The sequence below is a fragment of the Mustela nigripes genome, chromosome 7 (genome assembly GCF_022355385.1).
Source record: "Mustela nigripes isolate SB6536 chromosome 7, MUSNIG.SB6536, whole genome shotgun sequence".
Classification (NCBI taxonomy): domain Eukaryota; kingdom Metazoa; phylum Chordata; class Mammalia; order Carnivora; family Mustelidae; genus Mustela; species Mustela nigripes.
In genome coordinates, this window is record NC_081563.1 from 21,698,625 (window position 1) to 21,719,397 (window position 20,773).

A 20,773-nucleotide genomic window follows, 5' to 3' on the forward strand; every position below is an offset into this window, starting at 1 on the left:
TTATGAGCCCGAGTTCCTCTGGGCGATCTCTTCACTCCCCATCTGCTCATATGTTTATCTGTTCATGTAGCTTCCATCACTATCTGTTATGGGTGGAACAGAGTCCCTCAAAAAGTCCTACGTTGTCGGGGCGCCTGGGTGGCTCAGTGGGTTAAAGCCTCTGCCTTCGGCTCAGGTCATGATCCCAGGGTCCTGGGATCAAGCCCCACATCAGGCTCTCTGCTCAGCAGGGATACTGCTCCCTCCCGCCCCCGCCTACCTCTGCATACTTGTGATCTGTCTCTCTGTCAAATAAATAAATAAAATCTTAAAAAAAAAAAAAGTCCTATGTTATCATCCTAATCCCCAATACCTCAGAATGTGAGTTTATGTGGAAATAGTTAGTGAAAATGAGGTCGTGTTGGCTCATGCTACTCCAATATAACTGGGGTCCATAGACTCAGACAGGGAGAACAACATGTGAAGACACAGGCAGAGATTAGAATGAAGATTCTACATGCCAAAGAAGGCCAGAGATTGCCAACAAACCACCGGAAGCTAGAGAAGAGGCATGGAACAGATGCTTCCTCCCAGCTCTCAGGAGGAACCAATCTTTCTGAACCTTGGACTTCTAGTCTCCAGAACTGTAAGACAATAAACTTCATTTGTCTAAGACAGCCAGTGTATAGTACTTTGTTATGGCAACTCTGCAAACTAATATATCATTTAAATGCTGATGACTATCGAATCTCAAATTCCAATCTCCAAGCCCCAGACCACTTTGGGAATTGAACATCCTTTAATTTGTGTCTAGATTTTAATTCATATAGGTGACGGAGAAGTCAATGCCACTGAAACATTTAATGTTACAGTTCCCCTAGAAACTAGAGGCACAGTTCACCACACAGGATGGCAGGGAGAGGCACCAGTGTAGAGGGCAGAAAGGAGCAAGGGGGAAGGCCTAGGCCATGGCCTTTGCTAAATGGGAAAGGCAAGGCAAGGCAGACAGTTTAGGATTGGCTAGTTGGAGTCAGTCAGGCAGGCTTTGGGACACAGGAACTATTCCTAGTTATCAGATACCTGACCCTGGGTTGATTTAGGACAGGGGAAATATTAGTTTATTGAGTGAGAATTAGATTAAAGAAGCAGGTCAGAGTATGGGCTCTGGATTGCAGGTGAGATGCCAACTTGGGCTGTTTGGCCCTGTGATTCACGGATGCCAAGTAGACAAATACAGAATTTAAGAAAACACAACTAGAACATCTACCAGCACACTAACCTCTATGTGTCTAGTCAGAACAAATCCTTTCTCCTCAAACCTCCTTCTTCTTGGCTCTGTCGCAGTCCCCTGTCACAGGGACTGGCACAGCCTTGCACCCCTGAGTCATACGGTCAGAAACCTGGGAGTCCTTCATGATTTCTCCTTCTCCCCCAGCTTCCAGTGTACCACCGGGTCCTACCAATTCTGCCTCCTGTCTTAAAGATCTTCACTCCTCTTAGGAGCGTCCTCAAGGCCAGGCAGCCACCTGCCATTCCAGAGTTCTCTTAACAGCCTAACTGGCCTGTTTCCTTTCTCAGCCTCCTCTAATCCATCCTCCAAGCTGCCTGAATGAATTCTTCTAAAACACGGTTCTAGTCATGTCGCCCACCCCTTAGTAAAACTCTTTGATGGCTTTCCTCCACCCTTAGTTTAAACTCTAATGTCCTTTGTGTAGCTGCTCACTTTCTGATTCTTGACCATCTCGTATGCCGCAGACACACCAGATTTCTTTTGGTTCCTTTAAGAAGTCTCTCAACATCCAGGCTTTCGCTTACGCTGTTTCCGCTCCTGGAATGTTCTCTCCCCAGCTCTCCTTTGCCTGGGAAACTCCTACTTGTTTTTTGGTTTCACCTTAAATGTATCATCATTTAACATCTGGGTACACTTCCTCTGACCCACGGAGTTTGGGCACCCTCCTCAGTGCTCTCACACAGCTCTACTTCCCTTACCCAGTCCCGTGCCCTATGGCAGGGGTTCAACCCTGACTGTACATTTGAATCTTCCAGAGAACGAAGTTATATCAACACCGAGACTCCTCTCCAGACCAACTACATAGCAGGGGGCAAGGCATGGGCACTGGTAGTTTTTAGAACTCCCAGATGATTCTGATCTTCAGTCAAGGTTGAGAACCACTGCTGTTAGATCACATACTTGTTTCCATATTCCAGTAATGACAGGGAACCGCATCCTGGGGTTTCCCAAGTGCCTGGTACAAAGTATATATACACTGAGTACATATCCATTGCCCTTCCTTGATGGGGATTAGAGGAGACAGCACAGAGTGACACTGTGTGACTGTAACCTCTGTGTGTGTGTGACTCTATGTAGAATGCCATGCACTCAATAGCTGAGACCTAAGTGACAGCGGGGGGTGTCACAGCAGTAATGGCTGTGTCCAGTATGGGAAGGCCACTGTGAATGGCCGAACACAGTGGGACAGCAGTGTTGTCACAAGGTGAGTGGCCATGCCCTGAGTGTGAAGGTCACAGGATGTCACTGCAGGAGTGGCCGTGTCCTGGGTGCCAGTGACTGGGGACCACGCCCAGGCTGCCTACCTCGAGGGGTCCAGGCAGGCTCTGGAGCAGGCTCAGGAGGATGCTCTTACCCCGATGGCAGCTGTGGGGAGGCCGCGGGTCCTCGCAAGGGGTGGCACCACTGGTGACCGTGAGGTGGGAAGCAGGAGGCGTCCAGGCGTGCTCCCCCTGGGAAGGCCATTTGCAGATGACTCGGCTCAGCCCGGCACCTGCCCTCACCACGCCTGCCACGGGGCCCAGCGGTGGGGGGCGGGCTCCGGTGTCGGGAGCCAGTACAGGAGGCCTACTCTAAGAGCTATAAGGGACTGAATATGATTGGCTGTTCATTTAGGTCCACTCTCGCAGGAGGTGCATGAGCACTGCATTTTGATTGGTTAACACTGCCTGTATAAAAACGCATGCGCCGAGGGTAGAGGGGAGAGAAAGAAAAAAGCGATTAAAGAAGAAGGTTCGCTGCTACGTGAGTCTCCCAGTCGTTCTTGCGGACCGAGAGCGACAAGTGGTGCCGAAACCCGGGAATCTCATCGTGAGAGACGCACGGAGTTGGCGACGATCAGGTAAAGAGTGCACCTATTTCTGTCTAGTGACAGGGAAAGTTCCTCAAGTCAAGGACGAGCGTAGAAAGCTTTCCGGGATGGGAAACGAGATGGCTGCAAAGTTCCTAGGATAAGGATGAGAGTAAAGCTTTCCGGGATGGGAAACGAGATGGCCACATATAAAATGCTGGGGCCGCTTTCTGATATCCTTAAGGCAATTGGTACTCCTTTAAAAAATAAAACAGCTCATTTGTTTTTGAGAGAAGTGGGACAAACGGCTCCCTGGTTTTTGGAAAGGAGCAGAGGAGGGAAATGGCCCAAAAGCCAAAAGGTGAGCAAGATGCAAAAGGAGCTTGCAAAAAAGGAGGAAAAGCTAAAGAAGGCTATGGCGCAGCTCAAAATGCAGGGGAAAGTTATGGCGCAGCTGAAATTAAAAGCGGAAGAAGGAGCTATGGCGCAGTTACAAAGACGGAAGTGGTAGATAACTTAGATCCTATGCCCACGCGCCCAGCCCAAACAGCGCCACCTTACGAGGGGCCTCCTCCGTATAAACCTTGCTGCACCAAGGCCTGCTATTGTGTGAGCTGCACCGCACGAGTGGCTGCCATAGTAGCCTCTCAGGAGTTTGGGTGGGAACAGGATTCTCATTCAGTCCTAAAATCCCCACTTACTCTAACTCCACCTTTTTTGGCTATAATTATACCTACCAAGACCTGGCGCAAGGCGCGTCAGCTCACCTTCTAGATAGGTGGCTGCTCTGCAACGCTGCACAGGCATGTACAGGCTTGGAAAGCCTTCACTTTATTAATGGGTCTACATGGCGTAACTGTACGTACAACTATCACGTAGGCTCTCGATTTGAAACAAATGTTACTTGCAATTGCACCTCAGCTAAGCACGTAAGTTACTCACCAACGCCCGTCTGTGTTAGAGCTCCCTTTCTCTTCATAGTTTTTAATGCTTCTACTATTAACAAGTCATCTAGTCTCTCTTGTGAGTCCCAGAATTGTCTGCTATCAGAATGTTGGAACGCCGTGGTGGGAGACTCGGCAGTAATAGCCAAGATACCGACATACATCCCTATGCCGGTGCAAGTGAACTCCGATAACTTGCCTGTGTTGCTACGGCATAAAAGAGATTTTGGGATAACAGCAGCCATTATTGCAGCTATCGCAGCATCCGCCGCCGCTGCTACTGCTGCCGTAGTAGCGTTGACAACCTCAGTACAGACAGCAGCTGTGCTCAACAACGTCACAGGAATGGTCGCTGAAGCATTGGCTACGCAAGAACAAATTAACGGACATTTGCATGCTGGGATCCTTATTGTAAATCAAAGGGTTGATCTTGTACAGGAACAACTTGATATCCTAGAGTCAATTGTGTCGATAGGATGCATACATAATATGGCCGGACTTTGTATCACCCCTATAGCTCATAACAACTTATCCTTAGCAGCTAACCTCTCTAGACAATTGGGAAATATGCTTAATGGTACCTGGAACCGTCAATTTCAAAATTTAACTAGGCAATTACGAGCTCAAATTATATCCATATATTCTACCAAAGTAACTATTGCACCTGTTAGTGAGTGGAAAAAATGTTACAGCAATCTGTTTAGTTCCTCAAATAGTGGGCCGGACTTGGTGCCATGGCTGTTCTCTTAATCACAGCTAACGTAATAATGTTACATTGGGTGTGTGGACAATAACACCTCATGGTTCAAGCCATGATGGCTCTTGAGGCTGGTACCTCCCCCCAGATATGGCTAAGCATGCTAGATCGGTAGTCAAAGACGGGTAAGACTGATCCCACACCATAGCAACCTAAGACAGGGGCTCTTCGACCAGGGAGAGTACCCAATGACGGGTAAGCATGTGTGCTGAGGATTGGCAACCTAAGACAGGCACGATCTCAGCCATTATAAATAAATAAAAAAGGGGGAGATGTCGGGAGCCAGTACAGGAGGCCTACTCTAAGAGCTGTAAGGGACTGAATATGATTGGCTGTTCATTTAGGTCCACTCTCGCAGGAGGTGCATGAGCACTGCATTTTGATTGGTTAACACTGCCTGTATAAAAACGCATGCGCCGAGGGTAGAGGGGAGAGAAAGAAAAAAGCGATTAAAGAAGAAGGTTCGCTGCTACGCGAGTCTCCGAGTCGTTCTTGCGGGCCGAGAGCGATACTCCAGACCCTGCACCGGCCAGCCACGGAGGCCGACCCTGCACTCGCCGGGCACGGCGTGTAACCGGCGGGGCCGGGTGCTGGACCCCCCATCAGGGACTTGGGGATCGGAGCCCAACCACCCAAGATGCCAAGCTCCTCCCAGGGCCCGCAGAATGGCCCCTGGCCAGAGCCCTTCTCCCCTGCTTTTAGGCCTTGGCGCCACCCTCTGCCTGAGCTACTGCTGGAGATCCATGCCCCAGGTGGGTGCGGGCCCAGACTCTGGCCACTGCGTTTAGGATCCTCAGGCCTAAGGGGCTGCTTCCTGCCAGAGGCTCGAGCCCTTTGTGGGAGGGGGCACGATTGGGCCTCCCCCAACAGGTGAAATTTGATGCCCCCAGGCCACCAGCAGCCCTGCCCAGCACTGCAGCAGCGCCCTGCCTTGCTGGATCATCTAACGGAGGATGTGGGTTCCTTGCCAGCCTAGATTCTCTGCATCCTGTATGCTCCCCATACCAGCTTGGCCTTGCAGGCAGCGGAGGGGTGCTGCTCCCCAAGGATGCGGGCAAACGTTTGGGGGAAGGCGGATTAGAAGGTATCCTGAGGTGTCAGGGAGATGCTTTCCTCGTCTAAAAAAGGCAGTCCAGCTGAGTTTCTCACTAGCCTCACAGAATAAAGGAACTGGAGGCCTGTGTGGCTCTGGCTGATTCCTACCGCCCCACCAGCTTAGTAAGGCCTTGCCTCTCCTAAAGGCTGGTGGAGATTCCCCGCCTGGCTCAGGACTAATGGATAACCCTGTCGTTCATTCTGCCCTGTTTTAACTTCTAGGCTCTCCATGTATGTACGGTGCAATGGGATATTCTGAAGAGATTTTTCCCACTGAAATTTAGATAAGATACAAAATTTACATATCCAGAAAAACCTAAATCTTTTAAATCTTCATTAAATTGTTCTAGGTAACTGAGTCTAATACAAAACCCACTGATTCAAGCCCTTAAAAAAAATATACAGGGAATTTAAATATTACCTAGCTTTTCAGAGCTTTTTACATTTGCATGTATTGTCTGCCTTTAAAGAACCAAACCTCACAGTACCCTATAAATCTTACCTTCTATGCCTAATTTCAAAAGTCAGTCATTTCAGGGACACCTGGGTGGCTCAATGGGTTAAAGCCTCTGCCTTTGGCTCAGGTCATGATACCAGGGTCCTGGGATTGAGTCCCGCATGCCCTGCTGCTTCCCCCTCTCTCTGCCTGCATTTTTGCCTACTTGTGATCTCTGTCTGTCAAATAAGTATCTTTAAAAAAAAAAAAAAAGTCATTTCAGACCAGAACTCTCCTTAACTAACCATTTTCCTGTTTTCATCCAGCCACAGAGAAGTCAGAGACCTCTGCCTCTTTATATTTCAGATCCTTCCTTGACTTCCAGCAGGAAAAGTGCATCCTGAAAGTCCTAAGGAATTTGGATTGTCCAGCATGGTAATGGACTAGTATCGATTCATCCACAGAGACCAATGGCCTCTCAAAAATGAGTCAAGAAACTCTCCACTAGAGCTAAAATGAAATTAACCTGTGACCTAATTTGTTCTCTACTGCTGAGCTGTTTGATCAGGGATTCCATAAATTGATAACAACTCAAAATCCTGGCAATGAGAGGTAATAGAGCATAATGACTAAGAGCATGGGCTCTAGAGTCAGACCTGGGTTGAATCCCAACTCTGCCACCAGCTGTCTTTGGCAAGCTAACTTACTCAACATTCAAACCTGTTCCCATGGGGGAATCACAGGATTATGCCAAAGAACTATTGTGAAAATCACAGGATATAATCATGTAAGTGCCTAGCACAATGCTTGAAACATACGCACTCAACAGTTCTTACTTACTGGTATTGGTGGTAATACTTTAATTGCGAAGTCCATCCACTTTGCCTCTTGCTAGCTGTGTGACTTTGGGCAAATGACTTCATCTGACATAGTTTCCTTGTTTATAAATATCCTAGCCCATGAGGTTGGGCTTAGCCTAGTACCTGCACATAGCACACAACGAATCACAAGCACCATTATTCCAGGGCCTCAAGAGCAGGGTACAAGTCACATCTTGAGATGGCCTCTCCAGTTCATAATATACCTAGCCTTTTTTTTTTTTTTTTTAAGATTTTATTTATTTGACAGAGAGAGACCACAAGTAGGCAGAGAGGCAGGCAGAGAGAAGGAGGAAGAAGACTCCCTGCTGAGCAGAGAGCCCGATGCGGGACTCGATCCCAGGGCCCTGAGATCATGACCTGAGCCGAAGGCAGCAGCTTAACCCACTGAGCCACCCAGGTGCCCCTACCTAGCCTTTTTTGAGTACTGCTCCTGCAGAAGACCTACTAGAAATCTGATCATAGGGTTCCTTAGGGCTCACAACAGAAATGTAATTTGTATTTCTTGAGCCTGAGGCCTTTCGACTTTCTATAGCATACCTTTTTCGTAAGCCTTCTATGTGGCTAGGTCCTCTCATTCACTTGATTTGTGTCCAGAAGAACCAGCAGAGGCGTCGAAAAGTCAGGGCCAACTCCCCACTGATCTATCCGTCATACTACCTCTGTTACCTTTGCTTTGGCTGGCTTGAAAGAAGAAAAATCTGTTCCTCCTTGGCAGTATGTTCTTGGCCCCATGAGTAAGACAATGAGGCGCTGTGGTCAAAGTCTTTGAACGTGAGCACATGCCATAGGGAACGTATGTGGCAATGCGGTGCAAAGCCAGGAAGCGGAATGGCCAGGGCTGGTTTTAGGAAGATGCCAGTGTGGATAATTCAACTGCAGGGCAAAAGTCATAGACTGAATGGTGCTGTACTTCAGCCTCTGACCAGGATGCTAACTGAACTTTCCACAAGGAATCAGGTGGGCCATGTATCTTACCTGCTCTCTCCAAAATAGGGCTGGGGCACGGATAGGCTGAGTGAGAGAGTTAGCACTCGGTCAGCCGCCGCTGCTCCCAGCCCTGGCAAGGAGTCGGTTCAGAGTCAGGCTGGGGACTACGGTCCTTGTGGGCTCTCGCTGGACTCTATTCACAATAGTGACGTGGCCATTCTGGGCCAAGGTGTGCTCGATTTCTCATTGCCAGAGGCCGGCCTCTGGAGAGGGGTCACGCTGGTGTCGGGCACCTCACTGGCCTACAAACCAGCTGGGGGGGCAAGGCAGACTGTGTCGTGGTTGCAGGGGCCTCCGCTGGTGACTGGGTTTCTGGCCTTCCTGGAGCAACACTGTCCAGTCACTCTGGAGACTTTCTACCCTACACTATGGTGGTTTTTTTTTTTTTTTAAAGATTTTATTTATTAATTTGACAGAGAGAAATCACAAGTAGACGGAGAGGCAGCCAGAGAGAGAGAGAGAGGGAAGCAGGCTCTCCACTGAGCAGAGAGCCCGATGTGGGACTCGATCCCAGGACTCTGAGATCATGACCTGAGCCGAAGGCAGCGGCTTAACCCACTGAGCCACCCAGGTGCCCCAACACTATGGTGTTTTGAGGGGCGGCTACAAACCATCTTCCGAGTCCTACTGCAGTCCCAGCCTCCAGTCCCTTACTGGAGGTAAGAAGGGACAGAGGGGGTAAACAAGAGGCTGCAGCTACAGAGGAATCCCCTGCCGGCCTTCATGAACCTGAAGGCAATCTTTGCTCCATCTACCCCGGGGTGCGGGGACAACAATCAGAGCGGTTATATGGAAGGGCTATTTAATTGCTCAACCATGAGGTAATATTTAATCTTATATATCCCATTACAGCTTGTTGTTTATTTATTTATTTTTTTAAGCTATTACTTACTTATTTGAGAGAGAGCGCATTATGAAAAGAGAGACAGAAAGAGAGAAGACGAGCAGGGTGGCGGGTCAGACGGAGCAGCAGACTCCCCGCTGAGCAGGGAGCCTGACGTTGGGCTTGATCCCATGACCCTGGGATCATGACCTGAGCCAAAGGCAGATACTTAACTGACTGAGCCACCGGGCACCGCACACTTTGTTAGGACACTAATGTCTTGCATAATGTATACCCTGAAATGATGCTGATGGGAAGGTTTGGGAGTTGTTTATTGGGGAAAGAGGTAAACCTTCCGAAGTATATGGAGATCCTAGATCCTAATAGTTTCTTTGTGTGCCGTTTTCTTTAAAACCACAGTGAAGTCCTCCAAACCCCAGATAGAGGCCAGGTCCTGATAGACTGAGCTGGCCTGCGCGGCAGCAGTCAGCACCCTGATACTACCCAGCCCGTTGTGTTATTACTTCCCAGCATCACGGGCAGTAGCCAGGACTCCTCTATCTCCCACTAGCCAAGCTCTGAGGGATGGTTACAGGTAAGGATGGGTCAAGTCCAGAGGAAGTGGGTGGTGGCTGAGAACTTGTAATAGGGAAGGCAGTGAAGACCCTGACATCTCTGGGGAGAAGGCACTATATTATATGAAGGGCACCTTCTGACTGGGGTCTTTCTGAAGGCTACCAGAAGGAGAGGCTCTAGCTGAGATGTACCTGTGTGTGCCACAGAGCTGTTGTATTTAGTAACTGGGGCTGCCGCGGGGAAGAACTGCTGGTGAGTGCCCGCCTCGCTCCTTCCAGCCCTTCTCCCTTCACAGATCCTTGGGCCTGGGGTTCTACCTACCTTCCTCCTTCCATGTCCCTGCCACCCTTCTGCCTGCTGGCCAGGCCTCCCTCCCTACCCAATGCCTCAGACCCACAGGGTCTTTCCTGCCAGCAACACTGAAGGTCTGCAGATAGTCGTGAACCACATAAAGCACCGCTACTCCCGAGCTCCACTCCTGGCTGTGGGCAGCTCTCTTGGAGGGTAAAGGTTGTCTGGACTTGCCCCAGAGGCCCAGTCTTCGTTTCCTCCTCCGTGCTCTCTTCCTCTCTCCTGCGCCCCTGCTAATATCCTTCAGGATATTAGTGCTGAACCACCGAGCCCGAACAGGGCAGGCTTCAGGGCTGGTGGTGGCACTAACTCTGTCTGCATGCTGGGATTCCTCTGAGACCACACGCTCCCTGGAGACTCCACTCAACTCACTGCTCTTCCAACAGTGCCTCACTGCTGAGCTCTGCCACACTGTGAACCGGCAGGGTCTTGGGAAGTGGGAGGAGGCAGCAGACAGGGAGGGGCGGCAGACAGACCAGGTTCTCCCAGGTCTCTGGTCAGGTCAGGTCTCTGAGTTTGCTCAATCATGAGACAGATAGGGTCAGATCCAGCAGAAGCAAACCTCTATGAACTCTTTTGCAGAAACAGAAAGGTGATGGAAAAGGCGGTGAACGTAGACTTCGTGCTACAGGTATAGTCTCTCAACCAGCACCCCTCGCCCAAAGTTGTTCGGTATTTTCTTATTCCCTAGCCTCATCCTGGCCTACCCCACCCCCCACCCCACCCCCTACCACAGGCAGGCCTGCACAATCCGCCAGTTTGATGAATGCTACACCACTGTGGCCTTTGGCTATCAAGACTGTGTTAACCTACGACCAAGCAGCTAGCCCAAGAACCAAGGTAGATGCCATCCAGACCTTGTGCTCTGCCTCAACAGAGCTGACGACCCCTTCTCCACCATCTGCGGTGAGCACCTTGAATCTGGATGCTTTAGAGGCCCTAGGGAAAAATGGGCCATGAGGTCCAAGCAGAAAGAGCCTGGACTCTCAGGAAAGGCCCAGGTTCCTGACCTCCTTTCCAATCCCTCCCCAAGCCCTTCCCATACAGGCTGCCCAACGCTCTCCCACGTCGCACTGCTACATGACCCGCCTCTTACATCAGTATGCCAGAGCCGTCTTCCAGCACCCATCGGACCTGCTCAACCTCGGGGACCTCTTACCTTCCAACAGAGGCAAGAGCTGACAGAAGTACCACCAGGGTCTTAATTCCGTCTTCGCTTATTTATTAAATACCAACTTTTCCTGAAAAATGGGTAGAGGTTCATTTTCCCTTTCCTCAAGATTAGGGTAGACCATCCAGGAACTTACTGTATACGTAGCCGAGCTGGCTTGGAGCTACCAGCTGGACCCAGAGACGACAGCCTGGGTCTTCCCTTTGCCCCTTCCTTCCCTCACTACAAGTCCCAGGCCAGTGCTTGCCCAAGCAAACACCAGGGGCTCACGTGAAGAGCAGCTGATGGACAGCAGTACCTCTGGGGATTTGGGCATCCTCACGTTTCTGGAGAGGACAAGCTCAACTCTGGAGCCTCTGTTAGGCAGACAAAAGGATGCAGGTGGCCTGGCCCGGGCTGCAGATACCACTATCCTGGACGGCTTCACGGATGAAGAATGAAGGGCTCCCAGGACTCAGAGTCATCCAGGGCCACAGACAAACTTTCGCTGGGCGGGGCAGGCAGTGCGCATCGGTCTCCTGAGAAGCAACCCCAACCGTGGATGCAGGTGGGGTGAGCAACGGGGTCCACTCTGGTGTAGAAGACGGCAATGTCCAGGCCCCTGACTCCCCAGGAGCACGAGGGCTAAAGAAAACCTGGAAAGACAGTCTGGAGCAGCACGATGGTCATAACAATAAGCCCGACACATAGCACGAGCAGCAGCCACACAGGAACACTCCCTGCACGAAGGAAAGGAAAGAAGTCAGAAGGCAAAGGGACTTCACAGCCCTAAGAACAGAAGACTTCAAGAAGGGGGCAGATGGCTACAAACAAGCAGCCCGTTCTGCCAGGGGCAAGTGTCTGCTACAGCTAGAGGAAGGCTGGTACCGCCCACCCCCCCGGACTCACTCCGCGACGGCAGCAGATGCAGCTGGCAGCGACTGTCCACAGCGACAGAGAACAGGGCAGTTTCATGGAACCCAAGGAGCTCTGGGCCACGACCCTTCTCAGGTAGAAAGGCCACATCCGTCACGACAATGCCATGAGCCTCCCTCACATAGTAGAGGCGCTGGAGACAAAAGAACTAGTGAGGGAAGGCCCAGTTGGAGATATTCCTTCTGGAAAACATGCTCCCTGTCCCCAGATGGCCTTCCCTCTATGGCCTGGGCCAGACTCCTTCCCGAACCCTTAGACTGAAGCAGGCCTAGAAAGCCACTCCTCCCCACCCCCCACCTGCTGAAGAGCGCTCCGGGCTCTACACCTTACCTGGAGAGAGAAAGCTATGTAGATGGCAACAGAGCCAGTGACTGTGCCCAGGCCTAGGAAGGTACCCGATTCACTGCAACAAACAATAAAGTGGTCACTGTTCTGGAGGCCTGTGCAGCAACACTCACTAACAGCGATCTTCAGAGCCTCAGACCCGACACCTTCCCGAGCTCCCCCACACATCCCGCAACCAGTCAAGCCACCACTGCCTCACACCTGACACTAAGGCAGGAGATGACTTCATGGCCACAGGGCTTGGTCCGAAGGGGCAGGAAGGTGGAGCCATCCCAGGCTGTGAGGTAGCACGGTGGGGGCTGGCGCAGACGCTTGTGGGGTATCTGCACTGTGAAGAGTCGCAGCCTGGTGGGTTGGTCTGGAACCTGCCCAAACCTGGGGGGCCAGGCGAAAGGCCATTCAGCTCCTGGGCTCTGCTCGCCCCTTCTCAGAGGTCTGTGCCCTCCTGTACCCTGGTCAGGCCTGGGGTAAAGCCCACCAAGACGGCAATCCTCCCCAGCTTCCCCCCAGTCTCTTCCCACTCCCCCACATCTAGGCTGTGCCTCTTTTAGCTACCCTCTGGGGTCTCACACCTGCAGGCCTGGTAGCGGTAAGGCGTGTTAGAAAAGGTGGGTCCGTTTTCTTGCCAGTGCAGCTGTGTCACCAGCTGATCCTTCTGCCACACGGAGGCCTTAAGGTCCCAGCCCACAGTTACCAACTAGTCAGGAATCAAGATTCCAAGGATGGACAGTTAGGGGATCCACCTATTGGACAAGCAGCATAATCACCTCCTTTCTCCGCCCTCTCACTTCCTCACCTTGCCATCAGGCCCCAAAGCCAGGTCCTCAATCTCTCCTTCGTGGGCTCTGAACTCCAGAACTTTCTCTAGGCTGGGTACCTGCAGCCAAACCACCAGCATGGTTACCCCCAAGTACCTGACCAGCCGCCATGAGCCCCACCCATCTTCTTTTCTGCCATCCAGTGCAGGCTTCACTCACAAGTTTCCCAGAACCCATGTTTGGTTTCTCACAATTCTGGCCTTGCTGCTACAGACATGGATCCCCTAACCCCCAAAACCACACCTTCCAGATACGAACGTAGCCATCCGTCCCTCCAGTGGCAAGCAGGGTGTTGTCATGGTTGAAGCATACAACTTTCTGAAACGGTTCAGGGCTGAAGTCTGTCTGCACCGCTTGCAAATTCTCTACAGTGAGTTCTATCCCCTCCTGGTGTGTTTCAGCTCCAGACGTCTTCTCTACTGGAGCTGCCCCCTTCCTCTGTCGAGGCCCCTGCTCCTTGGAAGCTGCAACACAGACAGCCTGCCAGATTCTGGGCTTCTATAGTAAGTAGTACTGGTCTCCTCCCTAGTAGTAAACATCTGGCTTCTTGCCGGCTACCATAACCCACACTTCCAGCCCCACTTTTTTTTAGAAACCAACATTAAGTGATCTTTTTTATTTTTTAGGTTTTATTTATTTATTTGACAGACAGAGATCATGAGTAGGCAGAGGGGGTGGGGGGAAGCAGGCTCCCCACCCAGCAGAGAGCCCGATATGGGGTTCCATCCCAGGACTCTGAGATCATGATCTGAGCCAAAGGCAGAGGCCTAACCCACTGAGACACCCAGGTGCCCCCCCCAACATAAGTGACCTTACTCATTTAACCCTTTCCCCAAAGCTAAAGAGGGAGCTTCTCACCTGCCTTTTCTGCTTTGGTTTTGCCCTTCTGCTGATGGGTCTGGAAGCGCAGGAGATGACAGTGGGCATCCTGCCCTGTGGCAAGGATGTTACCAGCCAGCGCCAAGTTCATGGTAGCCCGCGTCTCTGTGTCATGCGAGTGTAACAAAGAGGCACCCAGGCGCCCATTAATCTGCTCTAGCTGTAGAAAGTGCTGTGGAAGAGAGAACCAGGATGAACAAGGCTTAGGGGTGCCCAGAGAGCACCCCAAGGGCAGACTTACATCCTATAGTCTGAAGCCCGACCCCTTTGGTTACTGCACTTTCTACTTTAAAAGGTTTTTTCCAGCCTGCTTGCTTCTCTCCCTATCTTTGTTTCTTTCAAACCACAGGAATCTGTACAGCAAGCAGGGCTGGGATTAATACCTCCAGTTTACAAAAATAATAGGGTGACTCTCAGAGGAGTGAAGAAACCTAGCCTAAAGGCCAAACGCACCACTCCTGCCACTGCTGGAAAGCAGTGGGAAAAGTCATTGTGGCCTCCCCAGAGAAGACCACGGTAAGACCCCTGGAGCTGCCCTTGAGGTCGAGTTGAAGCTGAAGTTCCTGCTTAAGAGGAGCTGTATATTGGGTTTTACTCTACCTTAGGAGTTCCTGGTGAGTAAGTTCTTAGCTGAAACTCGCGCCCGGGCACGGAAAAGCCCAGCTTCCCACCGAGGAGAGGCAAGGTCTGAAGCCTGAGATGCGGCCATCCCCCAGACCCCCTACCACCATCACCCCTGGCGTGACCCTGCCACAGTGGCCCTGAGCTCTCACCACGCCATTCTTTATGCCCGTCTTGGCAGCGCCTCCTCCGCCTGCAGCGATGAGGAGCCCGGCGCTGGGGTCGACCTGAAGCGCATACAACGGGAACGGGGCCCGGTACAGCTCCGGCGCCCGACGCCGGCCCATCCTGCTCCCGGCGCGCTTCACTGGAAGTACCGCAGTACCCGGGACATGCCGCGCCCGCTTTCGACCCCCGTCCCGGCCGCTATTTAACTTGGTCCCGTGGCCGTCAGGAGACTTCCTCTCTCACACCCTCCGAGCTGCCAAAACTCTAACCCACAGATTCGCCAAAACAACGCTCAGGGATCCGGATCTCCGCCCCACCCCCCGTCCGAACCCGGTCGGGTTGTCGCGCAGTGCGCACGCGCACCCAGCCCGCGGCTCTCCTTGCGCAGGCGCAAGACCGCCAATACGCGTCAGCATTAGCCGGCCGGTGACCCGACTCCCGCCCCAGGATTCCGTCCACCGTGTGACGTCAGCCTCCACCATATTTGTGCAGGGCGGGAAGGCAGGCTCGGCGTCCAGGGTCTTGGTTGTTGTTTCCGGAGGAGGGGAGCAAATAAAAGCTAAGAGATTTGGGGGGCCCTGGATGGCTCAGTGGGTAAGCATGTACCTTTGGTTCAGGTCATGATCTCGGGGTCGTAGGATCCAGCCCTAAATCGGGCTTCCCGCTCAGCAGGAAGCCTTCTTCTCCCTCTCCCCTGGCTTGTGCTTCCTCTTTTGCTGTCTCTGTGTTAAATAGATAAAATCTTTTAAAATAATTAAATAAATGAAGTTTTTATTTTAAAAAAATCCTCGGTTAGGGCTGTCCCATTTCACGAGTGATACACAAGCCCAGCCCTTACCTTTTATCCCAGAGTGGAAGTGATTTGTTCCAGGTCACACACCTTGGAAATTCAACATTTGGGAAGATGAGTGGTGTCTTTTGCCTTCTGATGAAGGCAGCGTGGACTTTAAAATAAAACTGGCTTTAAATCCTCAATCCACCACTTTCTGGTTTGAAGAAATCGCTCACGTTTGAGAATTGGTCATTCTTGCAGTACTGCAGGTTAGTCCTTCTTTCAAGGGTTTGGGAGGGGCTGCACCCAGCTGACACCCTCAGAGGGAGGCAATTTAGCGCCCAGGCAGGGCAGGTCTCTTTTCTGCCTGGCATTTCCATCTTCCTGAGGGGCCCCCTTGGGTTTCTGATCTTCAACATTAGATTCTTTCTTTTTTTTTTTTTTAAGATTTTATTTATTTATTTGACAGAGAGATCACAAGTAGGCAGAGAGTCAGGCAGAGAGAGAGCAGGCTCCCTGCTGAGCAAAGAGCCCGACGAGGAGCTCAATCCCAGGACACTGAGATCATGACCTGAGCCGAAGGCAGCGGCTTAATCCACTCAGCCACCCAGGTGCCCCTCAACATTAGATTCTTAATGTTTCTCTGCAAGTGAATCTTAGGAATGTCTGTCCCTTCAAGGAGACACCTCCTGCTGCTCCCCTGGCTGCCTAAGTAAACAACCTTGTTAACCTAAGGTGCACTCAGAGGAAGGAGCCCAGTGGCTTCATCTTTGGGAATGCCATTATCCGTTCCACCAAATTAAATTAAATGTGTGAAGGGCCTCACAGAGCCCTCTGCACATCTCAGGTGCTCAGGCCTTATGGATCCCATGCCCTCCTCAGGTACATGACACCTACTCTCCTAGCCACCCTGTTTCCTTTGACCGTCCCTCTCTTTGCTTAATTGTGGTCTCCAGTAGGTTCAGCAACCCCCTGTGTCTGCTCAGCAGAACACTAAGATTGTGGCAGGATTTTTCCTTTAGTGCCCAGAGTTCTTGGTCACACCGTGTCTTCAGAGAATGAAGAGGTAGGCCAGAGGTAGGCCAGACGAAGAGTGGTGGGCAGCAAAGCAAAGTTTATTGACCGATATTATAGAGATCCCGAGGGATCCCGAGGGATCCCTGACGGGACCCAAGAGCGTTGCCGATTTGGCGGTTAAATCTAGGGGTTTTTACGGGCGCTTTGGTGTGGGCTCTTTTAATCTGATTAACCCTCCATGTACCTGTCATCCAATCAAGTTTTTGTCCACACGCTCCTCTACCTATCAGGTAATTGTTCACGTGGGAGAGGGTGGAGGGCTCCTTCCAGGGTGGTATTTCATAGTAGCCTCAGGGATCAAGAGGCCGCGCTGCCATTGCCTTAAGGCATGCTGTCCAGCCACAGGCCACTGGATTGAGCTCTTAGCTTAAATATCCCACTGACTGTTGAACTGCTCCTCCCCACCCCACCATAGGCCTGGGTCATGACACCCAAGGCCATTCCTTTACTTTCTGTCACATACAAGTTGTAAATCCTCCCAGTAGGAAGACTTAAAGCTGGGCCACTTCGTAAAGCCTAGAATAACAGGATGGGGTCTTTTTCCTTTTAAGGGTAGTTTTCTCTTAGGACGGACAGAGAGTAAGGGGGCTCTTACCCCTGCCTGCCTTTCTTCTGATTATCCTCCATCAATGTGGGAAACAAAGGCGAGAGAAAAAATTATATTTCTTTAGAACTTAACAGCCAGCCCATTGACAAGTCCTTGAGACAGGCGGTGACCTTCCTCTAGACACTCAACTGCCTCAGTGTTAATACTTAGCTAGAGGCAAAAGGGAACATTAGCTTAACATTATCTCAACCTCTAGGATCCGGTAAGTCTCCTTTAACATAAAAAAATTCCTTTGGAAACTTCTTTCATCTCTACCCCCAAGATACATGTTAGCAATCATCCCCCAAGCATTTGGCCCACTAATAACATCTGAAGGGTCTCATGACAAATGTATTAGACAGTAAGAAACCACCTTTTCCCAAAAATAGCTAGCCCCTTCAAGGTCCTGGAAACCTTGCTTCCAAAATTCCTAAGAGACTCACACTTTATCTAACCTCCTCCCAACTTGAAAGTATATATAACCAGCCACTCCTCACAACTCTAGTGCAGCTCTTTCTGCCCATGGGTCCCGTCCCCCCACACTTTTTAACAGATTTTATTTATTTATCTGACAGAGAGAATGGGAACACAAGCAGGGGTGTGGGAGAGGGAGAAGCAGGCTTCCCACCAAGAAGGGATCCTGAGCGGGGCATGGACCCCAGCACCCAGGGATAATGACCTGAGCCCAAGGCAGCCGCCTAACTGACTGAGCCACCCAGGCAGCCCTCTGTGCCCATGCTTTAATAAAACCAACTTTTGGAACACTCTCTCTTTTAAATAAAAAAAAATTTTTTTTAATCATTTCTTTAAAAAAAACAAACACCTTTTTGCGCCAAAGACGTCTCAAAAATTCTTTCGTGGGCGCCTGGGTGGCTCAGTGAGTTAAAGCCTCTGCCTTCGACTCGGGTCACAATCCCAGGGTCCTGGGATCGAGCCCCACATCGAGCTCCCTGCTCCATGGGGAGCCTGCTTCCTCTCTCTCTCTCTCTGCCTGCCTCTCTACTTGTGACCTCTGTCTGTCAAGTACATAAATGAAATCTATAAAAAAAAAATTATTTCTTGACTGTTCTCTCCAAACCCCGACATTTCCACATCAGACACTAACACACGTTTTCAGGGTCAGGCTTTTATTGACACGCTAGAGGCTGAATGGGGTCTAAGGTGCTCTTCACCCTCTTCAGCCAGGAGAGAGCAGATTCCATAGAGGGCTCCCAGGGTTCAAGGGTGGAGAACACACCTGACCTCCTGCCAGCCAGCCCTTCAGGGTGTCTCGGGGGCTCCCCAACATCTGGGGCCTGGTGGGGACAGCAGGGTTCAGAGGAGATACTCCAGAGAGCCTTCTCGGATCTGGAACTAGGCTGGTGACTTTCGGAGAATGGGTTCTGGAGAGACTGGCCTCTTGGGCGCAGAGGAAGGCGTGGGTTTCGGGCAGACAGTGGCCTGTTTGGGTGCCTGAGGCTGAGGCTCCGAAAAGCATGTAGAGTTTGGTGACTGGAGGCCTGCAGATCTGAGGCTGGCGGTCTGGGAGGCTGTGCCCTGGGCTGGACCTGCCTGCTCCTGAGCCACTGGTGCTTGAGCTGCCGGAGCCAGGGACGCCTGGGTTTGATGTCCATGGGCCTGAGCAGCCTTGCCCTGAGGCCCTGCTGCCTCTGGCCTTCTTTCGGGCAACAGGTGCAAGGCCCTGGCCTGGCCCCGAGGCAGGCGGAGCCCAAAACCAATGCCTATGCGGAGTGGTCCGGATTCCTGGCCTTGTGCACAGGGCAGTAGCTGGGGGAAGGCAAGCAGCCGGGGACCAGTCCTGTACCTGGGGGTGGGGCAAGAGGGGCTGCGGGGCTTGAGGCACACCAGGCATATGGGATATTCTACAATGGGGGCCGGGCCAGGTCTGCCCAGCCACATACGCTGCAAAAGCAGTAGCTGCAGGTCGCGAGCAATGCGGCGGTGCCCCAGATGGGCCACCAGGGCCTGGGCCAGGGCTCCTGGGTCCCTGAACTCCGCAGGGTCCTTCTCGCTTGCCACGCATTCCCCCACCAGCCCAGGGGACCTGGTGTCCCTGTACTGATCCCGGGGCCACACCTGCCTGTTTGAGTGGACACCACCAGAAGGTAGGCTGGGGGATAGGGAAGTGACAGTGGAGCTAGGGCAGTCTCCTGGGGGGGAGGGAGGCTGACACTGAGTGTGGGGGAGAGGGGTGTTCTGGGGCTGAGAGGGAGAGGAGGAATGGGTGTGAGCCGGGGAGGGGTACAGCCCAGGGGAGGGAGGGGAAAAGGGTGGGAGGGAGAGAGAGAGGTAATTCTGATGAAAGAAGCTGGGGGAACTTGGGGGAGAGGAAGAGTGAGGGTGTAGGATAAAGTCTGAATTTGAGTCAGAAGAGTAGAAACGGGAGCCAGGAGAGTGGGACTGTGGGGTGCCCGGGGAGCAAGGGGAGTAGGAGAGGGGGGGGCTTCGCTGGGGAGGCAGAGGCTGGGGGTGGCTGGATGGGGAGTCCTCAAGTTGGGAGGAGCCCAGAGGGGGGCGCCCAGGGTCCTCTGCGTTCTGGAGCAGCACCTGGTCGTTATTTTGAGGCTCCATTGCCTTGAGTTCAGAAAGGATGCGGGGTGGGGCCCGGGGGAGGAGGGAGGGGCTGCTGGTGGTGGTGGTGCCTCAAGACCGGAGAGGAGAGACCTGGCAGAGTCAGGGCCAGTGTCTCTGAGGCCAGAGCTGGCTGAGAAATCAGGGCCTTCTGTGTGCAAGCGTGGGTGGCTCCAGCCTGGCGCTGGTGCAGCTGTCGGTGGCAAGACAAGGAGACACCCCGCCCCGCAGCACTAGGCTCTCTAAGTGTATGGGCCAGAGCTTGGGTCTAAACTTGGCCTCTCACTTGGCCGTCAGCCATTGGTGAGGGATGTGTAGGGATGGAGAACCAGAGCAGCCTCTTGTTAGCTGAGGATCCGCAGCCGTAATCTGGGTGCGCTGGGGACGAAGACACAGCCCATCGGGCCTGTAGAGAAAGAAACAGAATCTAAGATATTGGGAGAATCGGTCCACTTCTGGCTCTGAAAAAAATGATTTACCAAGACCCTAAATCCACGTCACCTTTGGGGTCAGAAGAGCTGGCAAAATGCTCCAGGTGATGAGGAAAGGGATGGGGGTGGGAGGTCAATTGGCGTCAGAGGAGGGGGCTGGAGGATGGCCACGGAGATAGGACTAGAAGTTGGGGTGTTCTGGTGCTGCGAGCTCTTACCAGGGAGGGTTCCTCTGGGCTGGGTTTCACAAGGCACTTCAGCAATGAGGAACCTGGGAGAGAGAGGAAGCGTCACAAAATGGTGGCTACACACCCTCTGTCTACAGCATCTGTCACCCTAAACTCACTTTGACCCAGATTTCTGTCTGAACCTTGCCCTCGGTGGTCCTTCGGCCAGGAGGAGGTCTTCCGTTACCGATTTTTGCTCCCCTCAATCTGAGTCAGGGACTCGGCCAGCATCCTCATTTCCTGCTCCTGCGGTCTCCCTGACTCCTTGTCACCCCTGATGCTG

The 20,773-nt window shown here is 52.1% G+C and overlaps 3 protein-coding genes across 4 annotated transcripts; 1 reads left to right on the plus strand and 2 right to left on the minus strand.

Moving 5' to 3' along the window:
• Positions 1–5,397: 5,397 nt before the first annotated feature.
• Positions 5,398–11,091, plus strand: ABHD1 (abhydrolase domain containing 1). The gene is given in 14 exon segments (XM_059405317.1): positions 5,398–5,451; positions 5,453–5,512; positions 8,448–8,530; positions 8,723–8,818; positions 9,403–9,549; positions 9,551–9,577; positions 9,765–9,810; positions 9,950–10,062; positions 10,157–10,330; positions 10,492–10,540; positions 10,650–10,715; positions 10,717–10,765; positions 10,768–10,815; positions 10,943–11,091. Coding segments are annotated over 14 exon segments (1,161 nt in total).
• Positions 11,092–11,110: 19 nt separating this feature from the next.
• Positions 11,111–15,175, minus strand: PREB (prolactin regulatory element binding). Of its 2 annotated transcripts, XM_059405315.1 has the most exons (9): positions 14,811–15,175; positions 14,017–14,209; positions 13,402–13,622; positions 13,137–13,217; positions 12,913–13,037; positions 12,542–12,715; positions 12,326–12,398; positions 11,969–12,128; positions 11,111–11,799 (listed from the first exon to the last, which is right to left on the minus strand). In XM_059405315.1, the coding sequence occupies exons 1-9, from the start codon at positions 14,943–14,945 to the stop codon at positions 11,705–11,707; spliced, it is 1,257 nt and encodes a 418-aa protein (XP_059261298.1). In that variant the 5' UTR covers positions 14,946–15,175; the 3' UTR covers positions 11,111–11,704. The 2 variants fall into 2 exon arrangements, with proteins under 2 accessions (XP_059261298.1, XP_059261299.1); XM_059405316.1 differs by lacking the exon at positions 11,969–12,128 and having other exon boundaries at positions 11,746–11,799.
• Positions 15,176–18,390: 3,215 nt separating this feature from the next.
• Positions 18,391–20,230, minus strand: PRR30 (proline rich 30). The gene has a single exon (XM_059407572.1). The coding sequence runs from the start codon at positions 19,830–19,832 to the stop codon at positions 18,615–18,617; it is 1,218 nt and encodes a 405-aa protein (XP_059263555.1). The 5' UTR covers positions 19,833–20,230; the 3' UTR covers positions 18,391–18,614.
• Between the last annotated feature and the right edge of the window lie 543 nt (positions 20,231–20,773).